Source organism: Abrus precatorius, unplaced genomic scaffold (genome assembly GCF_003935025.1).
Source record: "Abrus precatorius isolate BTA unplaced genomic scaffold, Abrus_2018 Scaffold3, whole genome shotgun sequence".
NCBI classification, from domain to species: domain Eukaryota; kingdom Viridiplantae; phylum Streptophyta; class Magnoliopsida; order Fabales; family Fabaceae; genus Abrus; species Abrus precatorius.
Window position 1 is genome coordinate 17,980,966 of NW_020874373.1, and position 23,191 is coordinate 18,004,156.

General features: G+C 31.7%; 2 protein-coding genes across 4 annotated transcripts; both read right to left on the reverse strand.

Moving 5' to 3' along the window:
- Positions 1-1,356: 1,356 nt before the first annotated feature.
- Positions 1,357-7,550, reverse strand: LOC113862875 (pentatricopeptide repeat-containing protein At5g14080). 3 transcript variants are annotated; one of them, XR_003504497.1, is made up of 4 exons: positions 7,357-7,546; positions 5,015-6,773; positions 4,109-4,918; positions 3,587-3,897 (listed from the first exon to the last, which is right to left on the reverse strand). XR_003504497.1 is itself a non-coding variant. In XM_027496146.1 (3 exons), exons 2-3 carry the CDS (start codon positions 6,717-6,719, stop codon positions 4,668-4,670), a joined length of 1,956 nt encoding a protein of 651 aa, XP_027351947.1. In that variant the 5' UTR covers positions 6,720-6,773; positions 7,357-7,550; the 3' UTR covers positions 1,357-4,667. The 3 variants fall into 3 exon arrangements, 2 of the variants coding, with proteins under 2 accessions (XP_027351947.1, XP_027351948.1); XM_027496146.1 differs by having other exon boundaries at positions 1,357-4,918; positions 7,357-7,550; XM_027496147.1 differs by having other exon boundaries at positions 1,357-4,918; positions 5,015-7,489.
- Positions 7,551-9,972: 2,422 nt separating this feature from the next.
- Positions 9,973-14,078, reverse strand: LOC113861322 (ACT domain-containing protein ACR6-like). Its single transcript, XM_027494069.1, has 7 exons — positions 13,843-14,078; positions 13,218-13,263; positions 12,878-12,992; positions 12,687-12,754; positions 11,213-11,827; positions 10,827-10,931; positions 9,973-10,745 (listed from the first exon to the last, which is right to left on the reverse strand). The coding sequence occupies exons 1-7, from the start codon at positions 13,887-13,889 to the stop codon at positions 10,404-10,406; spliced, it is 1,338 nt and encodes a 445-aa protein (XP_027349870.1). The 5' UTR covers positions 13,890-14,078; the 3' UTR covers positions 9,973-10,403.
- Positions 14,079-23,191: the final 9,113 nt, after the last annotated feature.

Here is a 23,191-nt window from a genome sequence, read left to right on the forward strand (position 1 = left end):
TAGTTACAAAGATACACTAGGGACGTGAAAGACGGGACGATTTTGAAAATCTGGAAAAAATGTGGGTGGTGGATGCTTTTCTTTGAATGCGCATAATTAATGAAACTAGAGGGAAAAAACACCATAAGCTTCACTCATTTTCTAACCTAAACCCCTAACCACACTTTTGCTAAAAGTGGTTGCGTTGACACACAATGTATCCGTGTGCAGCGACTAACCAATAACTATCTATACTATGAAGACTTTAAGGGATTCCAGGGGCAATAATTATGAAAGTGTGACAAATGTGAAGTAGTATAGAAATTGTGATTATAATATATGCATTGTAACATATCAATTGATGTTATTATGATATATGTGTTGTAATACATCGACAATTGTGATTAAGACACATGTATTGTGACATATTGATTGATGTGATATAATACATGTATTATGACATACAGATTAGTGTAAAAATGTATGTTATAAATTTTAGAAATGTGATTTACTTCGTATATGTGCTTTGCTACAATAATCATTGGTATGATCTATGTATTATTATTATTATTATATGTGTGTGTGTTAGATAATATTTTTAATTTCATTTAAATTATTCTATCAAATAAGAAATTTAGTGAGACAAAAAATACTCACCCTTACTAATTATTTTCAAGAGACAAAATTGAAGAGAATAAAAGGAAGATTGATTCATTCTAAGATCATAGCCTTGTTACATTGGAAGAAAAGACTACTGTGTAGAATTTAAATTATTTAAAATTATAATATTTTAATAAACTTCTAGTTTAAATTGACAGAGTTATGTAATTTTTATATCAATTTTGAATGATTATAATACTTTGGTATTTTATTATAAAAGGTAATTCAAAATATATTTTTAATGTTGATAGTTAGTTATTTTAGCTGTAGTTTATAATATTTTAAATAGAAATTTACTCTGTCAGATAGTATTGTTTATGTTTCAAGTTTACATATATGTATTATAGACTGAGTAAATTCTTAAAAGAAAAAAGAAAAAAAAGTTTTAGTTTTTATTCTTTTTATAAATTTAAATTTTATAAAATATTTTCTTTAAAAATTTTAAATACTTTCAAGTTTTCATAAAAATTAATAATAGAAAATCAAAGTTCGACCTTTCTCCAACTCTTTCAACCATAAAAATAAAAATATTTACTTTAATTACTTTTTTTTATATAATTTATGTCACAATTTGCAATATAAAATAAAATAATGAGGATGTTTTGTGAATATGCTTCATTCTGCTCGTTCTTCTGCTCTTTGTCATGAATGGAATGACACTTGGCAGTTAATTATCTCAAATGTGTATTTTTTTATTTTTTTTTCTATTTTGTGTGTGACATTTCTTTTGAAAGTTGGATAGTGTCCAAATTTCTCATAATTCATGGAAACAAAATTAGTCTCTACTAAGCTTAAGTGAGAAATAACGTATAAAAGAATATAATTTGTTTATAGTAAGGTTAAGTGAGAAATAATGTATCAAAAACTCGTTTATGTTTCTTATAGCTTCTTGGGCAGTATCTACATAACGTTGTTGTCAATCGCATGCGATAGAGGCACTATCATGCTGCCGTGGGGTGGCAGTCAAACATGATAGAGTGGTCGTAGCAGAGCATTTTTGGAATCGCAGACGAAATTGCCGTTTTGCTGCGGGATATCACAGTGTGATGGAGAAGGGAATGAAAGTCCGATTCTGTCCCTACTACAGTGTCGTCTTGGGCCTTTTTTAAGGGCAAAATAGACTTTTGAATCACACTTCAACTTTGAATTTTTCCATTCTTGCGCAAGCTTCTACACGGTACCTACCTACCCCTTCTCGAGCAAGTTTCTCCTGCTCTGTTTTTTCTTCTCCGAAGACTGCTTCTTCTTCTTCACCATTTTTGTTGAAGACGACATTCTTTCTGGCCATTTTCCAGCAACTATGAGTGGAGGAGACTCTTTTCCGGCGTCTATTTTCTGTTTTTCTTCTTCAGCAGTGCTTTGTTTCCCACTCTGGGGGTGTCTATTTCCAATTTTTCTTCTTCAACAGTGCTCTGTTTCTTACTCTCTCTACATCTTCTTACCTTTGTCATCTTCTCTTTTCCATCATTCTCCAGCCATGGTATTATCCTAGCAACCTCAAAAGGTGATGGTTCGTCTACCTCCACTTGTGCCTTGGTAAAGCTCGTTGGCGAAAATCTTGATATTGAAAGGCAATGGAATAGTTTGAAAGATATTAATGTAAAAAAGAGGGTAACTTGTGATTTTTGTGAAAAAAACAACTACTAGAGGTGTTACTAGAGCAAAAAGCACCAAATGGGAATAAGGCGAGATGTAGGTCCTTGTAAGAAAATTCATTGGAAATTAAGAAGCAACTCATTGAAGCATTCCAGCAAAAAAAAGGCCAAAATTGATGCTGAGTTGAAGAAAGATGAAGAAGAGATTGAAGAAAAACAGCTCATTAGAGCTACAAAACGACCTACAGTTCAAGATAGTGATGGTGCTGTAGCTGCTGCTTTTCCTTCTGCTGCCATAAAGGGAAAAAATATCAAAGGTCTTTTGGATTTGTTTATCCTTAAGAATCCAGAGTCATCGATTAAATTGGGAAGGGCTAAAAGGAAAACAAGCATTAATAATGCTTGTGATGAAGCAAGAACTACAACAATTCAATACATTGTTATGTGTTTTTATGGAAATTCAATCTCTTCCAATGTTATGCGGTCTAAAGCTTCAAGTTGATGATTGAGGCAATTGGAAACTATGGTCCACACCTAAAGACACCAAAAAACTATTTGAGATAAGAATTCCATTACTTAAAAGAAAGTTGAGTTAACAAAAGAAATGATGGAAGTCTTGGGAGGAAGAACGGGTGAACTTTGACTGTATGTTCGGTGCATGGACTGATAAAAAGAATAGAACATTGAGTATGTTTGGATTTGTTGAAAGAGAAAAAAGTGAGAGAACATGTAGATGAATCCGTGTGTTTACTTTATAACTATACAACAAAATATATATTTATATTTATATTGATAACAGTAATAATTCTAGAACATTTATAGAATATTAAATTACCTAATTAACATAATTAGGAAGATATACTTTTCCATTACTATAATTATATATACTTTCCTGTCTCCCTCGGCTGAAGCATTGAGGTTATATGCACCAAGCTTATCATACATATAACTAATACAAGGACCTTTCAATGATTTGGTAAAAATATCTATCAACTAATCATTTGAATTGACAAAGCTAGTAGTGATATCTCCAGATAGATTTTCTCTTATGACAATCTATCTCAATATACTTTGTTTTTTAATAGACCACTGAATTTGAGACAATATGAAAGGTTGTCTGATTATCACATATGAGTATCATTTTTATAATCTTGTTAAATCTCAATACTTTGAGCAATTGTTTCAATTAGATAAGTTCACATATAGTTAAGGTTATGGCTTGATATTCTGTTTCCACACTTGAACAAATGAAGTTATGATGTGGCTACAAAAAGTTTACAACCATGCTTCATAGATTCAATAATAGCACAAATTAAGGGTTTGTTTATTTTAAAGTTGGTAAAATTGTCAGTGATAGAATTAATTTGAAACCATTGACCCCGATTGAAATGTGTCTAAATTAATCTCAGACATAGATTTACATTGGAATGTGTTTTACATTAGAAAGTGCAAAAATTTATTTTCCTACGCCAAAACAAAGAAGAGCTAATCTTAATCACCACTAGCACCAGCATTTTATGCATAGTATATGAGTGCTTTAAGAAAGAAAAAACATGGATACAGTGTATCTATACTGAGTACAATCTTACAGATATTCTATCAGGATATCTCTCTAATGATCAGATTCAGCCCCTACCACCTTCTTTCTGATGTGTGGAAAACTCTAAAAAGTTGAATGAACAAGGGATTTTAGAATCCCAAGAGAAAATAATCATGTGAACATAGAACCAATTCTCAACAGATATCAAATTCTAAAAATAGAAACAGATCAATGAAGACAAAGGAACACCCACAAAAATTAAAAGCAACAGTCACTAAAAAAAGATGAAAGAAACTTTTTGAGGATGGAGATGAAATCCGTTAAATAGAAATACCTTGTTTCCAGGGTCAATGGGCGAAAGGCAGTGAGTTGATTCACCAAGTTTCCAGGTGGATCGCTGTGGTGAAGATGACACGAGTTTGAGTGCTCTAGAGGCATGGGATATTTGTTTGCCTATGAAAGTCACTTGGTTTCCCCGCACATCCATCATAAATTTCGACTGCTCCATTGGATAAAAAAATAAACTGCTGGTATAAGTTGGTGGTCCATGGATGGAGCCTAACTCATTAGGAGCACTGACGATGTTCCCCTGGATCATGCTCCATAGCCATTGCTGAGTGATTGGAGATTTTTCAATATGTTCCTGCTTTTCTTTATATTCCTAATACTGCTGATATGTTAGGTGTCATATTTGACTGGTTGTAGCAGTTGTAATCTCTAGTAATATTTAAATTTATTAAGTTGACATTCTCTTAAAACAATCTTTTTAAAATGCACTTACACTACAGGTTTAGTCAACTAAGTTGCACGTAAACTGATCCAATGGCAGCCAAATCCAATAGCTTTCTCAGATTGTAATAATTGGTGGCACATATCCTTCGAAGTATGGGAAATCAAACACATTGTATTCTTTGAAGAAACTGTAATATTGGCTCTGGGCATTTAGCAGAAGAAAGTGAAGCCAAAAGTCCAGTACATGTATCTTGTAGTATAGAAGGTGACTTTTCCTGAACCCACTTCAAGTGTTCAATGGCAATTGGAAGCTCTTGCGCATCTGCCAAACATTTCAACAAAATTACATGGGATTCTGCATGTGCTATATGATTGAGATTGCAAAGTAATTTGGATGCAGCCGTAAAGTGACCTGCATGGGAAACATACAACACAATCATGTTAAAAAATTACACGAGACAGCAACAGGCATTTGCAACTAGTTAATATTTGATTAAGTGAATAGTACCTTTCCTACAGAGTGATGATATGAACGAGCTCAATATGTCTCTTGCAAGGACAATGTCCTGTTTGACAGACTTGTTAAAGAGCTCAAAAGCTACTTCAAGCCTGTCTTCTTGGCAGAGCCCTTCAAGGAGAAAAGTGTAACTTGTAACATCAGGTATCACCCCCTTGTCTAGCATGCGGTAAAAGAGCATTTGAGCCTCGTCAGCTTGTCCCACTTCAGAAAATTTTTGTATGAGAATGTTGTATGTTTTCAAGTTCCCACAACAGCCACTTGAAAACATTTCATCCCAAAGCTTCCTTGCAGGACGCAATAGATCTTCCTTACAACACGCTTCCATTACATAATTATATGATGAGACATTAGGGCTGAACCCTTTCTTCTTCATCTCCTGGAGAACAGCATAGCCTTCTTTCACTCTCCCAGCTTTGCACAAGTACGACACCATCACATTGTAACCCTCCACATCCTTGAAGTAGTTTTGAGAATTCAAAAATTGAAACACCTCCCATAATTCATCAGTCTTGCCATACCTACACAGGTTCCTACTCAAATTGCTCAGAGTCAAAATAGTTGGGTACCTCTCTTTCTCAACCAAGAAATTGAAAAACACAATTGCTGCACCAGGATCAACACTTGACACCGATCCTATCAACGCATTAAGAACATCATCTTCAACAGGAAACTTACCACCAACTATTACCTCCCCAAGTTCTTTTGCCTCAGAAATCCGTCTCTCTGAGACCAAGCCAAGTATCAAATCCCTGTAATCACTGCTTCTGGGAGCCACCCCTAACTTCCTCTTCTTCTTCAAAACCTTGACCTCATCAGCCACATTTCCCATTGACCGGAATGCTGCTGCAACAACCCAGTAAGCCATGAAATCAGGTTTCCAGCCCCTACTCCTTAATTCATCCAACATCAACAAAGCCTCTGATACCTTAGATGCATGACACAACCCATGGACAACCAAAACTGCCACAACAGAACCATTAATCCCAGAACCACATTCCCTAACCTCACCTAACAAACTCAACACTTTCTCCAAATCACCCTCTCTACAAACCCTCCAAACAAACACCCCAAAACCCAGCGTACTGAAAGGAACACCCCTCTCATTCATTTCATCAAACACCTTGCCAGCACTATCCAAGTACCCATCAGAAGCAAGGGCAGCCAAGAGCGAGTTACACGTGGGCCCCCCAATTTGAGCGCAATGAGGACCAACACTGTTGAAGAGGGAAAAGGCTTCACAAGCATGGTTACAAGCAATGTGGGATGCTATAATGGAGCTTAAAAGGGAATGGTGAATGGAAAAGTTGAGAGCTTTGGCCTGTTTGAGGAGGGAATGAATGACAGTGAAGTGGTGGGTGCGAGATAGAGATTTTAGGATGGAGTGGAAGGTGAAAGGGGAGTGTGTGAAACCAGGTTGCTGAGAGGCCCAATTGAAGAAGCCCAAAGCAAGGGAGTGCTGTGTGAGGAGGAAAGGGTCTATGACATTGGCCACCAATGATGGGGTCAAGTGTTGACGCCAACCCAACCTGTGGAGCGTCTCCTCCACATGAGGACCCCATGAACAACGCCTTCCGTTCTTCTTTGAGGCCGAGATCACTGCCCTGCTTAGTCCTATAGCCAAATCAATTGCTGCACCTTTCATCACAATCACACTTTGTTTCCCCTTCTTCTGTTTCCTTGTATAATCTCTCATTCCCCGTTACTCCTACATGCACAAGCTTCAACTCAGAGTACAAGCTCATTATACCTACCAAGAGCAACACATTGTCCTCAATATTTAATTGTACGACTAAAAATTCCCTACTCATTACTACAAGTAGCTTATTCTATTCTATGAATAATATATAATAACTGACAACACTATTGTGTCATTGTCCCCAATTCATACTTAAAGATTGGCTTTTTGCTTCAAACTACATAACTATCATCATCAATATATCACCCACATGATTTTCCCAATTTAATTCATACGTGTAAAGGCATGGCATGGCAAACGATAATATAAGTTCTAAATTGGTGATTCAGAATATACAAGTAGCAAGACACAAAGCGGAGGAGGAACCAGGGAGTTACTAGTTGAACCGGTGTATACTAAACCTACCAATTTCAATGCTTCTCTAAGTTAGTAAATACATAAATCAAAGGCATGTATTTAGCAATTGATAAAAGACTGGTAACAAGTCAAAAAAACTGATTTTAATGCCATGAAATTAACCTTAAAAATCAGTAAGCAGCATAGTAAACATGGAATTGGAACAGTGACAACAGAAGGTGCAGCAACAACATAATAGAATACAACAATATTATTACAAGCGAAAATGGAGACGAACTCAGTCTAATGAGCAGTAACAACAACACAACCGATTACAGCAACGCAAACGCGAATGCAGCAACCCGGAAGGGATGCAGACGTCCAAACGCAGGCGCAAACGAAAGAATGGGTGCACACAGGGAACTCGCTCTATGGGAGCTTGGGACATGAATTAGGAACAAAAGTTAAGGATTTTCACGAGTTTCCATTTTTTTTAAAAGAATAAAACCACGTCTTTTTATTGTTTAACATAAAAAAGATGCCCTTCCGATTGTGTAATCTAATCCGAGAAATTTTTAAATAAGCTTGTTAATTTTTTACTTTGTCCAATTCATACATTTTAGTTTAATTAACCTTTTCATAATAATGTTAACTTTTGTCATCAAATGATACAATACCAAAATATGTTATATAATTTTATAAATGAATCTGACCAATTTCCATTATTGTCGTTATAATAGACCATTTATTGAATCTACTACTTCTATTGTTACTAAAACGACCATTATTTTTGTCCCTAAAGAAGAACTCCCTCTGTCCCACTAAATTTTAATGATGATCCATGTTTATACAGTTGTTGCGTCCTATAGGTGAAGCTAAGTAAATATAAGATATCACCAACCATACACTATTTTTCTTTCTCTCCTTTTCTAAATCTGCACGTTCCTTATCTATAACTTTTCGTTACCATTACTCTCCTACAACTTGCATTTAGTGTATTTCAAGATAGGAGAAATAATCAGGAGAGGAAGGATAAAAGGGTTTTTTGAGAAGGGTGAAATAGTAGAGGGAAGGGTGAGAAAGGTCAAGTGATAGAAACATTGTGGGTGAAAAAAAAGAGGAATAAAATATCAAAAATAGCATAACAGTATTGATGAAAATCAGTCAAATTAGTCTTGAAATTGTGTGAAATAAGTTTTTTGTGATCTTAGTTGCTACTTAACAACAAATATTAAAATGTTAGTTGGACAATCTATGTTTGATAAAATTAAGAATTAATAAATTCATTTGAAAATCTCAAAAACTAATTCAACTAACATTGTGTAGTTACGCGTCTTTTTATCTATTATCAGTTTTTCCTGTAAACTGTTTTTATATTTATTGTTTAAAATATCTTAATTAAAAATTGTTTTAGTTACGACTCTTTAAATTACTTTTTATTAAACTTTAAAATCAAAATTATTGTATTGTTTAAGAAGAATGAAAAATTAGAGTGAGCAACATCACATTAAAGATTATTTTAAAGTTGAGATGAACTCATTTATACATTAAGGATTTGAGGGATAAAAGAGAAGAAAAGATAAAAAAAAGAAAAGAAAGGAGGATTAAAAAATATATATATTCCAATTTGGATTAACTTAAATTCATGAATTTATAGATTTTTGAAAGGTCTATAAAAACTCTAACTATGAATAAAAACTTTCAAACAGGAGTTATATAATCAAACAAAGTTTTTGCCCTTTTTCCTTTGAAACTAAAAATCTAAGGAGTTTTTATTGTTATGCTTCTGTGCATTTTTTTTTACTTGGCATGCTAATTTTATTAATTTAACAATCTTAATATATTCCATATAGTTATCGATTATTCAGAAAGTCTTGTGACCAACTTGTAAATAAAGCTGATCATAACCGAGAAGAACTTGAGACTGTTCATGGCGTTGCTTTTTCAATAGGATGCATAACAACAATGAAGAAATCTAAGAAAGATAGGTATGTCCCTATTGGATGTAGTAGGGGGTCACTTCGAGGGATAGGTTTAATGTTCCCTTAGCACAAAGGAAGAGAAAAATATTGTATTGTCTCACAAATCGTCCATTTAAGATTTGTGGGATGAGGAAAAAAGAAAGTACTTGGAGAGTCGAGATAAAAAAAAGTATCACAATCATGAAATATCAAGTGACATTTCAAAACATCCTTATGCACATCGCTTTTCACTAGAAGAAATTGGATAGATAAAAGAAATGACCATGTTCGGTGTACCTGATCTCCACGACAAATATTAACTTCGCTTGAAAAGTTCAGAGCTTTGATTAATTGCGAAGGAGGAGCCTTCAAACAATATGAATTAGCATTTTCGGAGTCTTTCAATAATATGTAAAGTTCATACAATAGGTCTTCCATGTGCACACAAGATGAGACAAAAATCATTGGAACTTGGTGATATACGTCTTGATAATAGATCATTTCCTAAGATTGACTGGCTGATCAAGAAGAGTAATGGGACAAACTCATTGGCAAATTGGAGCCCAAGTATAAAAGATTGCTTCATAGCCAAAAAGAAAATGTGCAAAAGTAGCTTACTCAACTAGTATTTGCTCCAAATCCTTTGATTCTTGAGCTTCATGTTCAATCACACAAAGGTTTCTCATTAGGCTCAAGGAAGGAAAAGGAACCATAACTTCTACTAAGCATGATCTTTTAGCATTTGAAAGAGAACAAAATACAAATTAATGTAGTATATGCAGAGATGGTGGTAATAATTGTCATACTCGTCCAAAAAGAAACATGCGTACCAACAGGAGTTAGAGAAGAGAGGCTATGGGAAACAATTGGTTTCAACACATCACCAATTTCATCTTCAAATACACATTCTATGATTTTCAGGGAAATTATTTCCTTCAATTGCATGATGTTAACAGAAAGATTATTTCTTTATTTCATTAACCTTGCTTTCGATATGAATGCAGCAAATTTACACCATTGCTTAGTGCAGGGACAGGGTAAGTCTGAAAAGAGAGAAAAAGGAACGGTGATGGACAATTATACATACAATTACATCTTTTGCATTCAATTTCATATACATACCCAAACCTAAAAGTACTACTTACTACGTTTTTGGACTTCATCATCTAAAAAGACTTCGTACTCCATGTACAACCTAGGGAGCATGCTACTGAGCACAACTATTTACACTAAACTATATACATAGGTGTTTAAGCTTTCTACTTACACTGTGAATTCCAAGCCCCTGTGCTGAGAGGGGAAGATGATATATACAATTTCTTTCACATACATTGCTGTTTGCCTTGAAACAAGATGAAAATGCTGAGAATATACAAAAGAGGCCTTAAGAATAAGATCTGATCAACTTAAAATTCTGAAAAGATCGAGCTTTGAAAAAATTTCCTAAGAGAAATCCAATTGTTGTTGATTGAGGGGCCTTTGGTGACAGATTAGAGTTATGTTTTACTTGCAGTACCTTGTCACCAATCTGTCTGCGAATTGAATCTATAATCTTAGGGTCAACTGGGTTACCAGTCACATCTGTGACATAAAAAGTATCTTTAGCCTTTCCATCTTCTGTTGATATTTCTGCTCTTTTGATGCATAAACTGTTCTCTCGAAATATTCTTGTGATATCTGAGAGGAGTCCTACACGATCATCTGTGCGCAACTCCAGCTCCATTCCCTGCATGCAAACACATCTTAGCACACCATTGAAGAAAAGTAGTTAACGAGTGGAGCTTCCATCTGTGGGTTGTTATTATACCTCAGATGCCCGCCTTTCAATTGCTGCTTCAAGACACTGCACAAGTCGTTCTCGCTCAGCCTCTGAACTTATGGGAAAGCCATCGACATGTCGAATATAAAACTCCTAGATAAAGAAATTCTTAATGAGAAAAATCTATGCAGGAAATTGTCAACACATGGTAAGACAAATCCATGCTGACCAAATGAAACTCAAAGTATAGATTTGATGTATCAATCAGCTTTTGTAATCATATACGATCCATATAATTCAACTGGAAAAGTATTTACTAGTCAAAAATATTTATATTTGAGTGTAGCTGCAATTACAAGTACAACATACCCAGCACTAATAAAGGTGAACTATCATTTCTTAGAGTTTCATCAAAAAGCAAAAGGTTGGCTAACCTGATAAGCTTCTGTCCTTATTGTCTGGACAACCCCATGAAAAACTACATACTGCATGTCAGTTAAAGTGCAGACAATATCGAACAACAATTTTGATCGATCTTTTGCTCTCATGGTAACCACAGTGTAATCTTTCTCAACACAATCTAAGACGGTTACATGAGGAAATGGGCGTTCATCGCTATCTCTGAGTCCCCCTTTTCCTGCTTTTTCAACCCTTTCATAGTCCCTGTCAGCAAACATAATCTGATGTAATCTTCTGTCCCTATTTGTTACTCCAGGGGGTGAAAGTGTTGTTCTTGCTGTCTTTGGATCATCACTGCCCCTAAGGACATTACAAAGCAAATCCCTTATTGAAGAAAGGCGCGATGGATCCTTGATGGCACACCCACTGGAATCATCTGTCACATGGACTACAGCCGCAGCCCTAGTATTATGTGTCCATATCTCAGCAGTCACCACATTACAGTGAAGGTCTGCGAGAACTGCACAGATTTCAGATAGTAACCCAGGCCTGTCAGTGCCCGTAAGTTCAATAACAGTGTGCTCTTCAGTAGGTACAACCCCAACAGACTCTCTCAATGATGGCACAAAGCTGGGATTGTTTTCAAGTCTCTACAACATTTGAATGATAGAAGAATCAGATACCACAAGCTTTTTCGACAGTCTATCATACAGGGACTACAAATTATTCTCACAAGTTTAGCATAATAAGATTCACAGATCACTCAAACAAAGATGACATTCATATCTTAATGGATGTAGCTTAGGCATCATGATGCAGTATGAAAATGAACAAAACTTCAGGAGTATGACAGTTTTGGAAGACAAACCATCAGGATTAATCGCACCAGAATGAATAACTTATATGTGCACTAAGGTATTTACTAAGATCAAGTCTTCACAATTTTCCAGAACTTAAAATTTCTGAAAGGATTTTGTGTTGCTTTACATCATCCTATGTTCACTATACTACTAAATAAAACAGCATGACGGTGATAAAACAAGTCTAACATCTTTCAGCACAGACACCTGAAACAGTTTATGTTTATCCACCAGACTGACCCAGCAGATTCATACAACCTTTGCTGGAAGCACACAGGAACCAGCAGAATTTTGATAACTAAAATAAGTAGTTAGTGAAATAATTCAACATCAATTATGAATGAGCTATTCTTCCTCCATTTAGCCTTGGCAAACCAGCTCATATCTAGCTAGTGCAATCAGCAAGCAGAAGATGAGGGTAAAATGATTTTGAATTCTGTATCATCATCGTGTTGTTAAAAGAACCAAATTAAAATCAGTGTATTCTAACAAACGTGTCCTGCTTACTTAACCTGAGGATTTCCAGCGAGAAAAAAAGAAAAAAAAAAAAAAAGAGGAGGGGGGGGACCCTTCTATTCTACAGACACAGAGAAATAAAAGTAAGCTTCAATTAAAGAAGTTTAGGAAATGCAAGCAAACAAACTCTTACCCTTTGAATATAATCAATGACTTCCTTGTCTCTGATTTTGTTTCCATTATGATCAATCACATTAAATACTGAAAAAAAATCAAATTAATACCAGGATCAGAAGCAAAGATTATTATGAAAATAACTATGATAAAAATGCTTATAGTCCTTTCCCCCACAATAGCCTGCCACTAGTGAAGAAGAGAAGTTACCATCCATGAACCACACTCCATCGGAGGAGATGTAGGCCTTTGTTATTACAAGGTTCATATCTGAAATAACTTGTACAACATCCAGGAGAATCCCATGTTTGTTGACACTGTCAACCTGCAAAAGAGAAAAAAGGTAGATGGTTGAATTTTTTTTCTTAAGAAAAAAAAAAGGAAATTAACTTGGAAACAAGTTTGTCTTTTACATCAATAGAAAAGGAAAAATGCACACAAAGATTCTATAACATCCCATCATTAGAAAATTGAAGGAAAAAAAAAAGAATCTTTCTTGTTGTCAACTCAAATTTTGTGAAACCTAAACAGAAGAAAACACCGGCTTTACCTGAATAACCGTGGCGTGTTCACAGGCATTGTTGTCTATCACAACCCTGCGTGGCAAGAAGCTAGTTAATTAGACAAAACAACACCACTCTTATGCTCGCAAGCTTATAGACACAAGAATTCGTACATAGAAATAATGATTATCAGATCCAATTGCAGGTAAATATCCCACCAAAACACATCTTATAAGCCAAAAACGTAAGACAAACATGACAGAGGAAATTCGAACGTCCCCGAAAAACAAATTTACCAAAACGTATATTTTTTTCTTAGACAAAAAAAAAACTTTTGGGACATATCTATATCTTTATGTAAGTGTACATGTGTGTTTGTATATATGTATGTATGTATATGGCTTACTTAACTAAAGAAAAGAAGAATCAAGCAAGGAACTGCCCTATCAGTGGGAAAATTGAAAACTCCGAACTGCAAAAAAGAGGTTCAATTTGACGCCCCACTTGATTACAACCTCCAAAAATCAAAATACCAAAAAACAAAAAACTTTGTGATGCAAAAATTTGGAACAATTGGTGGCAATAAACCCCATGTGATTTAAAGCATGGGAAGTTGGATGAAAGAAGAAGAATAAGTGAGAAATTAGAGGGAAGGCAAAGAAGGAAACTGACCTGGGTGGGTTCATCCTCCTAATAAGCTTAGCATATTCATCATCCATATGAAGAGAGTGAGAAATAGAAATGCACAAGACCGAGTGATTAGTACTTGTGTAATATTAAATGTGGAGAAGGTTGAAGAAATTAAGGACACACAACAAAGCACAACACAACAACAGGACAGGAACTCCAACAACCAGGGAGAGAGAGAGAGAGAGAGAGAGAAAAGGGAGGTAGGACAGGGGCACTTTGAATCCATTTTGGGTTTTCAACTTTTAACAAGGCTGCTACTACTGCTGTGGAGTGTGAACACCGTGAATGAAACGGCTCGTTTTGATTCCCATGTGACGTGTCCATTCATGATTCGCCAAAGTGGGGCTACGTGGTTATATTCTCCGTACCAAGGGAGGGTTGGGTTTTCTCACGATTCCGATAGATGACGTCACCTATGCCACGTCACCCGTTCAACTTGGTCCGCTGTTTTGCCTTTTCTATTTTTACCCCTCCGTTTTCTCCAATCCCACCAGTCCCTATTGCGTTTTCTTTTCTAAATAGCAAAACTAAAAACGTGATTAAAATGCATAAACATTCAAATATTTAAAGTAATCTCAGTGCGTGCTTGGGTTACTAAATTTTGAAAGATTCACTGTTATTTGTTAGGCGCAATAAATGAGGAACGACGATTGAATAGTATTATGCCGTAGAGAGGGGGCACAGTTGGATATGGATCTTGTGTAGGGTCCAAATCATATATAGGCCTAGTTGGAGGTGCCGAGAGAGCTTTCATTGTAGTAAAGGTTCAGTGCAAGTGTTAGCAACAGCAACACTACATTGGCATTTACTAGTACCACGGATTGCGTTATCAATAAATACGTCGACCAAGGAAACTTATGGATAAAGAGTGATAGAAAAACTATAAACGTGGTGTTTCCCACACAACTTATTTAGGATATCCACCCTTGAGTGATGTTCAGAAGCCAACAATCTTACCCCAGATCTTGCTCAGTTTATACCTCATTCCATATCTCCACATAAATCATTATTTGGTGTCACGGTTTTCAAAATTTTTCAAAGGAACAATTTCACGTACGGATTATATCTCAACTCCTCAAAGAAAGACACGTGTTTAACAATAGAAAGGATCTTTTGCTAATTTAATAAACTTACACTTTACTGAATTGAATGATTTTTTATTTTATTTTTTTGCTTTTATCCTTATTATTATACTAGTTTTACAATTACTGGATTGTTTTTTAATATCATATACTTTTTAATTAGTATATTACTTATACTATTTAATTTAATTATTAATAGAATATTTAATTTATAGATGAAAAACAGTAGAAAGTTTAAAATGAACTAATAAACCAAAAAATTAAGAACTAAAAAGATTAGAAAATTAAGTAAACGAAAAAAAAATAAAATTCACCATCATATATACAACATGGGAATTATGCTGTTTCGTTTCTAGACGACCAACTTAAAATACTAATAATGTGCAAACATGTTGAAGCCTTTATTTTATTTGTTCTTGTCATTAGAGAAGTGCACGGTTTTGAAACCAGACAAACATCACTAAAGTTAATTAAAAAGTTGATGTGTTTTATCTAGTACAAATTCTTTTATCGAAAAAACTAGTTCATCTCAAACAAAAATTATTCCAAATTTGACTAAGAAACATAAAAGACTATCTATTTAAAGAAGAACAAGTAAATGAAGATAAAGGAAAAAGTACATGATTTTGTTTTCCCATCACATTAAGCTAACTATTTGGGAATTCTACTACCAAATAAGTTATTTAATTATTACTATTTAAAATTTTCGGGGACTTAATCTTAATTTTTAGGCATACTTAGATAAATAATATGTTGGATTAAATATCAATAGAATTGGATTTTAGGTGAGTATTATATCTATAACTTATAACTTGGGTTATTCTATTATAAAATGAAGTATCGTAAATTAAAAATGTTGAAAAAAATTATTACAATAATTTTTCCACTCTCGTGAGTCTAATACTCTTTCTGTTTTATTAGCTAGAAATTAGCAGTCTTGCCATACAATCATTCAGTTACGTCGTATTATCTTAATAATTATACATATAAAATTTAGATAATTTCAATATTAACAAATATATTATTGTATAATTAATATTTATTTATATTTTAAAGAATATAATGTTTATTGAAATAAAATTAACTAATAAATTATTAATTATTATTTAGATTGTATAAATTTTATAATTTTAATGTATTTAGTGATAACATTCAATTTTTAGTTAAATTAACAAAATTTAATGTCTATAATAAGTTATTAAATAAAGTAAATTTATTAAGATTTATTTTTAGAAGAGATTAAAAATTATTAGTCAATTAAATTTAAATACCTTTTATAAGAATTTAATTTTTATATATTATTAATATAAAATTTAAAATGGTATATATATATATATATAAAATACTAAATGTCAAATTTAATAAAATAAAAAAATTTAAAAAATTATTAATTAAATTATTAGTTCTTATAATATTATTATATCATATGAGTAAAATGTTATACAATTTAAATATTTATAGACATATAATTTAATAAATTTTATTTTTTAATTTGTTAAATAATATATTATATATTAAAATTTAATAAACGGATAAAGTATTAATTAATATAATTTTTAATTAATATTTTTAGGACATTAGTTAACACTTACATCTGTGTTATTAGAGAAGTTGCTTTTAGTTATCTGCATTGATATGTTCTAACTCGTTAGTTCAGTAATGCAAACGATTATCTTTTTTAAACTAGTAAATATTCTTGTTGTTTTATTATTTTATTCTTATTTTTTTGGAATGCTACCTGAAGTATTGTATGAGCTCATAAACTCATGACTTTTTTCTCTACAATTTTAGTCTTGCTATTTTTTTCCTTTTTTATCCCATTTTTGTTTTCACAAACCCTTGATACATTATTTATTATTGTAAAATAATTTTTTTTCGATAATTGTTTTAATATTGAACTAATTATTTTAATTATATCACAGTTTATTTAAATTTTTTAATAACATAATTTGTCTTTATTAATTAATAAAAAATAAAATTATAAAAATGTAATTATTGTCATTATATTTAAAATTTAATTCAAAATTGAGAAATAAATATGTTAAATTGGCATAAAATATAAGTTTACTTAATTAAATTTGATTTTTTTTTTGTTATTGATATGGTAAGAAAAACACATGACAAACAAAACACAAAAAAAGTAAGAAAAAATTGTTATAACTTCCATTGCTTTTAAAAGCAACATATTTTTATGTTCATGAGCAGGATTCAATAAAATTATCAAATACCAGCAATTTATAAAAGAAATCATTAAAAATAAAAAGGTAACATTTATTTTTAAAATAAATATAAGTTAAATAATTTCGGGTAAGGTTAAATAATAAAATACGTTCTATGTCATCAAATATTAATAAATTAATTTTATCCAATAAACTAACTTATTAGCTTTCAATTTTAGAATTTTAATATTTTTAACTTTTAATTAGAATTTCAATATTTTGTTAATTTAGTACCAACTTTACTAAACACACACTAATGCTAATCAAACATTCACGAATGATGATGATAATGGGATGGTAACATGAATGAAGGGTGTGACAAAAATATCTATGTATTCCATTCAATGTGTTTGCCACGAAGGATGCCATCTCACATGATATTCCATACGTGGAGGCACAAGCACTGTGATATCTGTTATCTAATAAAGAAAAATTGGGTCTGAAGAAAACAAAGAAGAAGGAAGAGAGAGAAAGTGGGTCTGGGAGTGGCCCAGAATAAAGGGAGAGAGTGAAGATGACCTAAGAGCCGCCCATGGCCCATTTACCACTGATTCGTTTCATGATGCTGTGGGTCCCAACAAATAAAAGAGAGTTCCCTCTTATCATACCAAAATAATGCCACCACGCCCCTACCAACTTTTCTACTCATATTTGTTTAAATCATCATTTTATCTAAAAATTTTTATATACGAATATTTATGATATTATTGTAGCTTGATTTTGTTGTCAATGATATTTTAAATCGACGAGGATAGAATATATTTGAGGAATTGAAGACGGTGCACTTTTCCTTTTCCCGGTTGGATTTTTTTAGGCGTCGGTGTCACTCTAAAATTTAATAACTTACAAGTTAGTATCTTCATCAAATGGCATACACGTGTCTTTGTTATTGGCAATTTGCCCCTCAAAAAGCGTTGAGAAAAAACATCAAGCATACCCATGTTTGAGCTGTAAAATGGTAGAATGGAATTAGAATTTTAGAATTTTAGAATTTATAATTTATAATTTAGAATTCAGAATTTAGAATTTCATTCTTTTATCATCTAGGCCATAACTGAATCTGGGTTTTATATTCCAAAGCAAAGTGCCAAAGTCAGAAATAATCTAATCTAAAGAACCATGCGTGCTTGCAGCTTGGCTTAGCTGTACAAGATAAAAACTATGCAACTTTTTGGGGATTCCATTCGCACATTTCTTTTCTCTTAAATTCCTTTATTCTATCAAACTTATAGGAAAAGAAAACCATTATCTACGTCTATATACCAAATTTTGGAGCATCCGCTGTACGGACCGTAGGTTTTTGTATTGCTTAAGGAGGCTCGAATCTATCTGCTTATCTTTGTCGCTTGCAACTTGGCTTCATGTTGGTTCTGTCTTCTAATATTTCATGTATTAACAAGGTTTTCAATCCTTAAACGCTATTTCAATTCACGCTTCGCTTACAAACATTATTTTGATGTAATGTTTGTAACTAATTTCCTCTTTACGAAATTAAATTTAAGGATCATCTGAAATAATTCACGAGTTTAGCAAAAAAGGAAAAAGAAAATAAAATTTTAGCCAAGTAAGTGGCTTTTCATGACTAAAACTAATTAAAAAAATCGTGGGTCTGTGACTTAAACCTGGCCTAGCATACTAGGCTTGCCACTAACTCACTTGGCACCGCAATCTTTGGGATGATGAGTTAGTGAATAGTAATTGTCATGTGGAGATTAGGTTCAGGTTAGGATAAAGAATATGTATATCGAATTATATCTATCAACTTGCCATGTCCACTAGTTGCTTATTTATTATAGTTTATAATGAAATGTTGAGACCCGACAGAATCTACACTTGGGCATGCTCAACAAACTAGGACCACATAGTTGAAAACCCAACTATCAAATTGTATAATTATATTATCATTAATGGTTCTTCATTTAATTAGAATATCTGCAACTTACTCAATTTGCAACTGTAATCTTAGATAGTTACATTTTGTGTACATCTCACTTAAACTTTCGGGTACCTACAATCGGACTTTTGCTACCTCTATATATATGCCTGTGATCACAATTATTCTTTACCCATATATCAATATTGTAAATCATGCTCTGTTTAAGTAAAAAAAATAAAAAATAGGTGTTTGTTTAAGCTGTGTAATAATTGAATAACAAACAAAAACTTAAAAAAAAGAAGATAGTATTGATATTTTTAGTGCTATCAGTTAAATATATGGTAGTTATAGGCATATACAGTCCAAAGGTGAGTTTGAACGTTAGTGATTGACAAAGTAGGTGTTTGTCCTGACTTTTGTAATCAAAGATGTGTTTAAGTTAAAATAATAGTTAATAATATTAAAATAAATTTATGTTTGAGTAGATTTAACATCAATTCAGATACAAAATCCAATAAATATGATTACTTAATAATATTGGTTTACTGTTAAGACACTAATTTAAAAAGTAAAAATAATTTTTATTAAAAAATGTTAATAAGTTTAAAAGTTATTAAAAAAGGAATATTAACAATATTTTTTAACAAAAACTTTTCACTACTGATTAACATTTGTCTATTTCAAATAGTGTTGAGTATCACTGTAGGATGTCATCAGTTAGTTGAATGTTATTTTTTCTTTTATCAGTTAAAGATAATTAGATTAAAGTCTTAAAGAGAAAGTTTAACAATACTTACACACAAAAAATAATAATAAAAGAATCATATCTAAAAAAGGAATATTGCAATACTTTAACAAGTATTTATCATAGAATTGGGTCGTTAAAAACACATTTTAAAATAAATCATTAAATTAAAAACAAAGAAAAAAAGTAAAAAATTGAGGGTAAACTTTGAAAACAAGCTGCTTAGAGTTTTTGGCAGAGTATTGGGTCACTGAGCTGAGAGTCTTGACCCAAAAAACCAAAATGGGCTAGGCTGTTGGTATAATAAAATAAAAACACATTATACTTTTTAGGTTTTGACAAAAATAAGATTTCCAGTCTCTCTGATTTTCAGCATTCAACAAAGGAGGGCTATTAGTTTTTTATTGTAACGGACGTGGGTTTTTCCGAATTACTCGAATCGGGACCTCGTGAAACCACAGGCTCATGTTTGATTGTTTGATCCCATTAACAATAATAACTAGTGACTAGATGTCAAAACAAAACAAAAAAACTAGTAAGTTGCTGGTGAGTTGTATCGTTATTTCAAAACTAAAATATCTGAAAAAAAAAAATACTAGAATAAAAAATATATAAATAAAAATTAAAGATAATAATAAATATTTATTATTAATAATTCTTCAAAATGAGAAAAAATTGAAATAAATTATTAAAATTATGTTACATTATTTTTATTGATATAATATATTAAATTTTTAAAAAAATTCAAATTTTTATTGATCAAGATTATTAGAAACAATTTTAGTTGATGGGTAAAACTATTGTAAATGATAAAATTTTTCTTTCAATTATTTAATACAACTATATTCATAAAAAAAAGATTACACAATATCTTTAATTTAACATATATCAAGTTTCAAATTAAAATTAAACAAATTATATGGTATATTGAAAGAGTTGTTCAACCGATTCGGTCATGTGAATTTTACTTTTTTACCACTTTGCATTCTGACTTTATCATTTGGTAATAACTGACATAATTAATATTAATATATTTTAGTTTCAAAAGATAAAATCTATCACATTTACTATTTTTATCGTTTTAAAATATTTATTAAAATTTATTTCTTTTTTATTTTTATCACATTATTCATTAAATTTTTTAAATATAGCTTTTAGTTTTCTATCATTTTCTTCTCTCTCAAAATATAAATACTTCAAAAAAATGAAAAAAAAAATAGAATTATATTTTGTTTAAAAATTATGTGATTGATAATTACATATTTATTTGCATAATGGTATAAAATTATATTTAAATAATTAAAAAATACTTTAAAATTTCAATAATATATTTATCTTAGACTATAATAAATATTATACACATAAAAGTACTATTATTTATTTTATAATTTTATTAAAATATAATATATATGTATTATCTTTTTCTAATATTTGTAACAATATTTTTTAAAATATTAAATAAAATAATAAAAGTATATGCATTTATAAAATATATTAAAACTTTTCATAACATTTTTGTGTGTAATTGATATAATTCTTTATATCACAATACAATATTTAAAAATTTTATTATCTTCAATCGTATTTTTACAAATTTTAAAATAATTAATTGAGGTGGAATTATTTTATAAAAAAAAATGAATGTAAGGTATTCCAAAATAATAATAATAAATAGCTATATAATCAATATATATTTTGTATACTCTAAAAGTTTAATATAGGTGTATATCATCTCTTAGCAGAAGAAAATGAATACTATATTATTCAACGTGAAATTTGGATGATGGAATAATCTAATTAATATATTTAAATAATCATAATTAAGATAGTAATTAAAAATAAAAAAGTTAAAGAGGACAAGAAAATGTATGAATAAGAAAATTATGATAATAGTTGTCTAAAATAATTAAATTGAGTCTATAATTTTTTAATTAGTATGTCTAAGTCATTATTATCATTAAGTGGCAGGATACAAATGAACTAGAAAACATGTTGCACCATATTAAAAATTACTCTAACACTCACTTAACACATGTAGAGTAACAAGTTAGTGAAAAATATTTTATAGCTGCATGTGTAACACCTGTTGAAATTTTACCAACCTTTCTCAGCTATATATAGTGAATTCTCTGAATTCACCACACCAACACACAATATACCAAAAACATATTTTCATCACAAGTCTTTCTCTGTCCATTACCACTTCAGAATATAAGAACTATCACTCATTACTAAAAAATCTGCATATATAGACGGATTTTTATATTATTACAGACGATTTTTGAAATTACAGACAAATTTATAGACAGAACGAAATCATCTATTATATTTTCGTCGGTAAATAATTACAAACGGAGAATGATGCATAATCTTTTTGGTATTGGAGGGGCTCTCAATTTGAAAATCCAGGATTTGAATTGATGTCCTTTCATCGAATCCTCGCATTTTGCTCAAAGGGTTGAAGGGAGATAGTACATCAAGCTGTTCGCAAGGGCCAGCTTGATCCTCTTCCCCAGGATCCCAAATGAGGAAACCCTAGGAGAGCCACTGACTCCAACTACTGTCCATGTACGATCCAAAAGTTCCAAGATTTTTTTGAGGGGGGAGTAAGAATTGCAAGGTTTGAGATCACCTAAAAAGCACTATCCGTTTATAAGTTACAGACAAAAAAATTTATTTGTATATTACAAACAGAAAAAATTCATCTATAAGTTACAAACGAAAAAATTTATCTGTAAAATACAGACGGCAAAATCTATCTGTAATTCGTCTATGATATATTTTATTATTTTTGTTACTTTTTGTTTATAGACATAGGTATTCCTGACTATTCCTGATTATCACAATTTATAAACATAATAAAAATTACAAAATTAAATCTAAAAATTCAGAAATTATTTATAAAATGTAAAATAAAAATATAATTACAAATGAAGACATAAACATTCAAATAAATAAAGTTAAAAATAAAATACAAGTGTTTATAACGAATAATCAGTATGATCATCATCTGAAGGAGCATCACCATCTTAGACGAGGAGTCAGAAAAGGAATGACGCATTGAGGTGAAAATTGGTGGTGGTGGAGGAGGAGGAAGAGGTGTGGAGCTGTTTGCTCTCATAAGCTCAAAATATGCATGCATCTGCATATGTTGTTTCTGCATTTGTTGCTATACCTGCTTTTGCATCCTTGATGCCACCTTCGTCTTTATCTTCTTCTCCATTTCTCACTTCTTCTTCTATGTACTTTCCTTGTTCTTCTACATCTCCTCATTCTGCTTCTAGAGTTCTTCATAGTGTGGACTATGTCCTCCACTTTCTCAGGTGCAAGAGAAGGGGCATCTCCAGTGACAAATGTAGGGAACATTGAGTCTACAAAGTGACCCCCATGCCATAAATGCAACATTTAT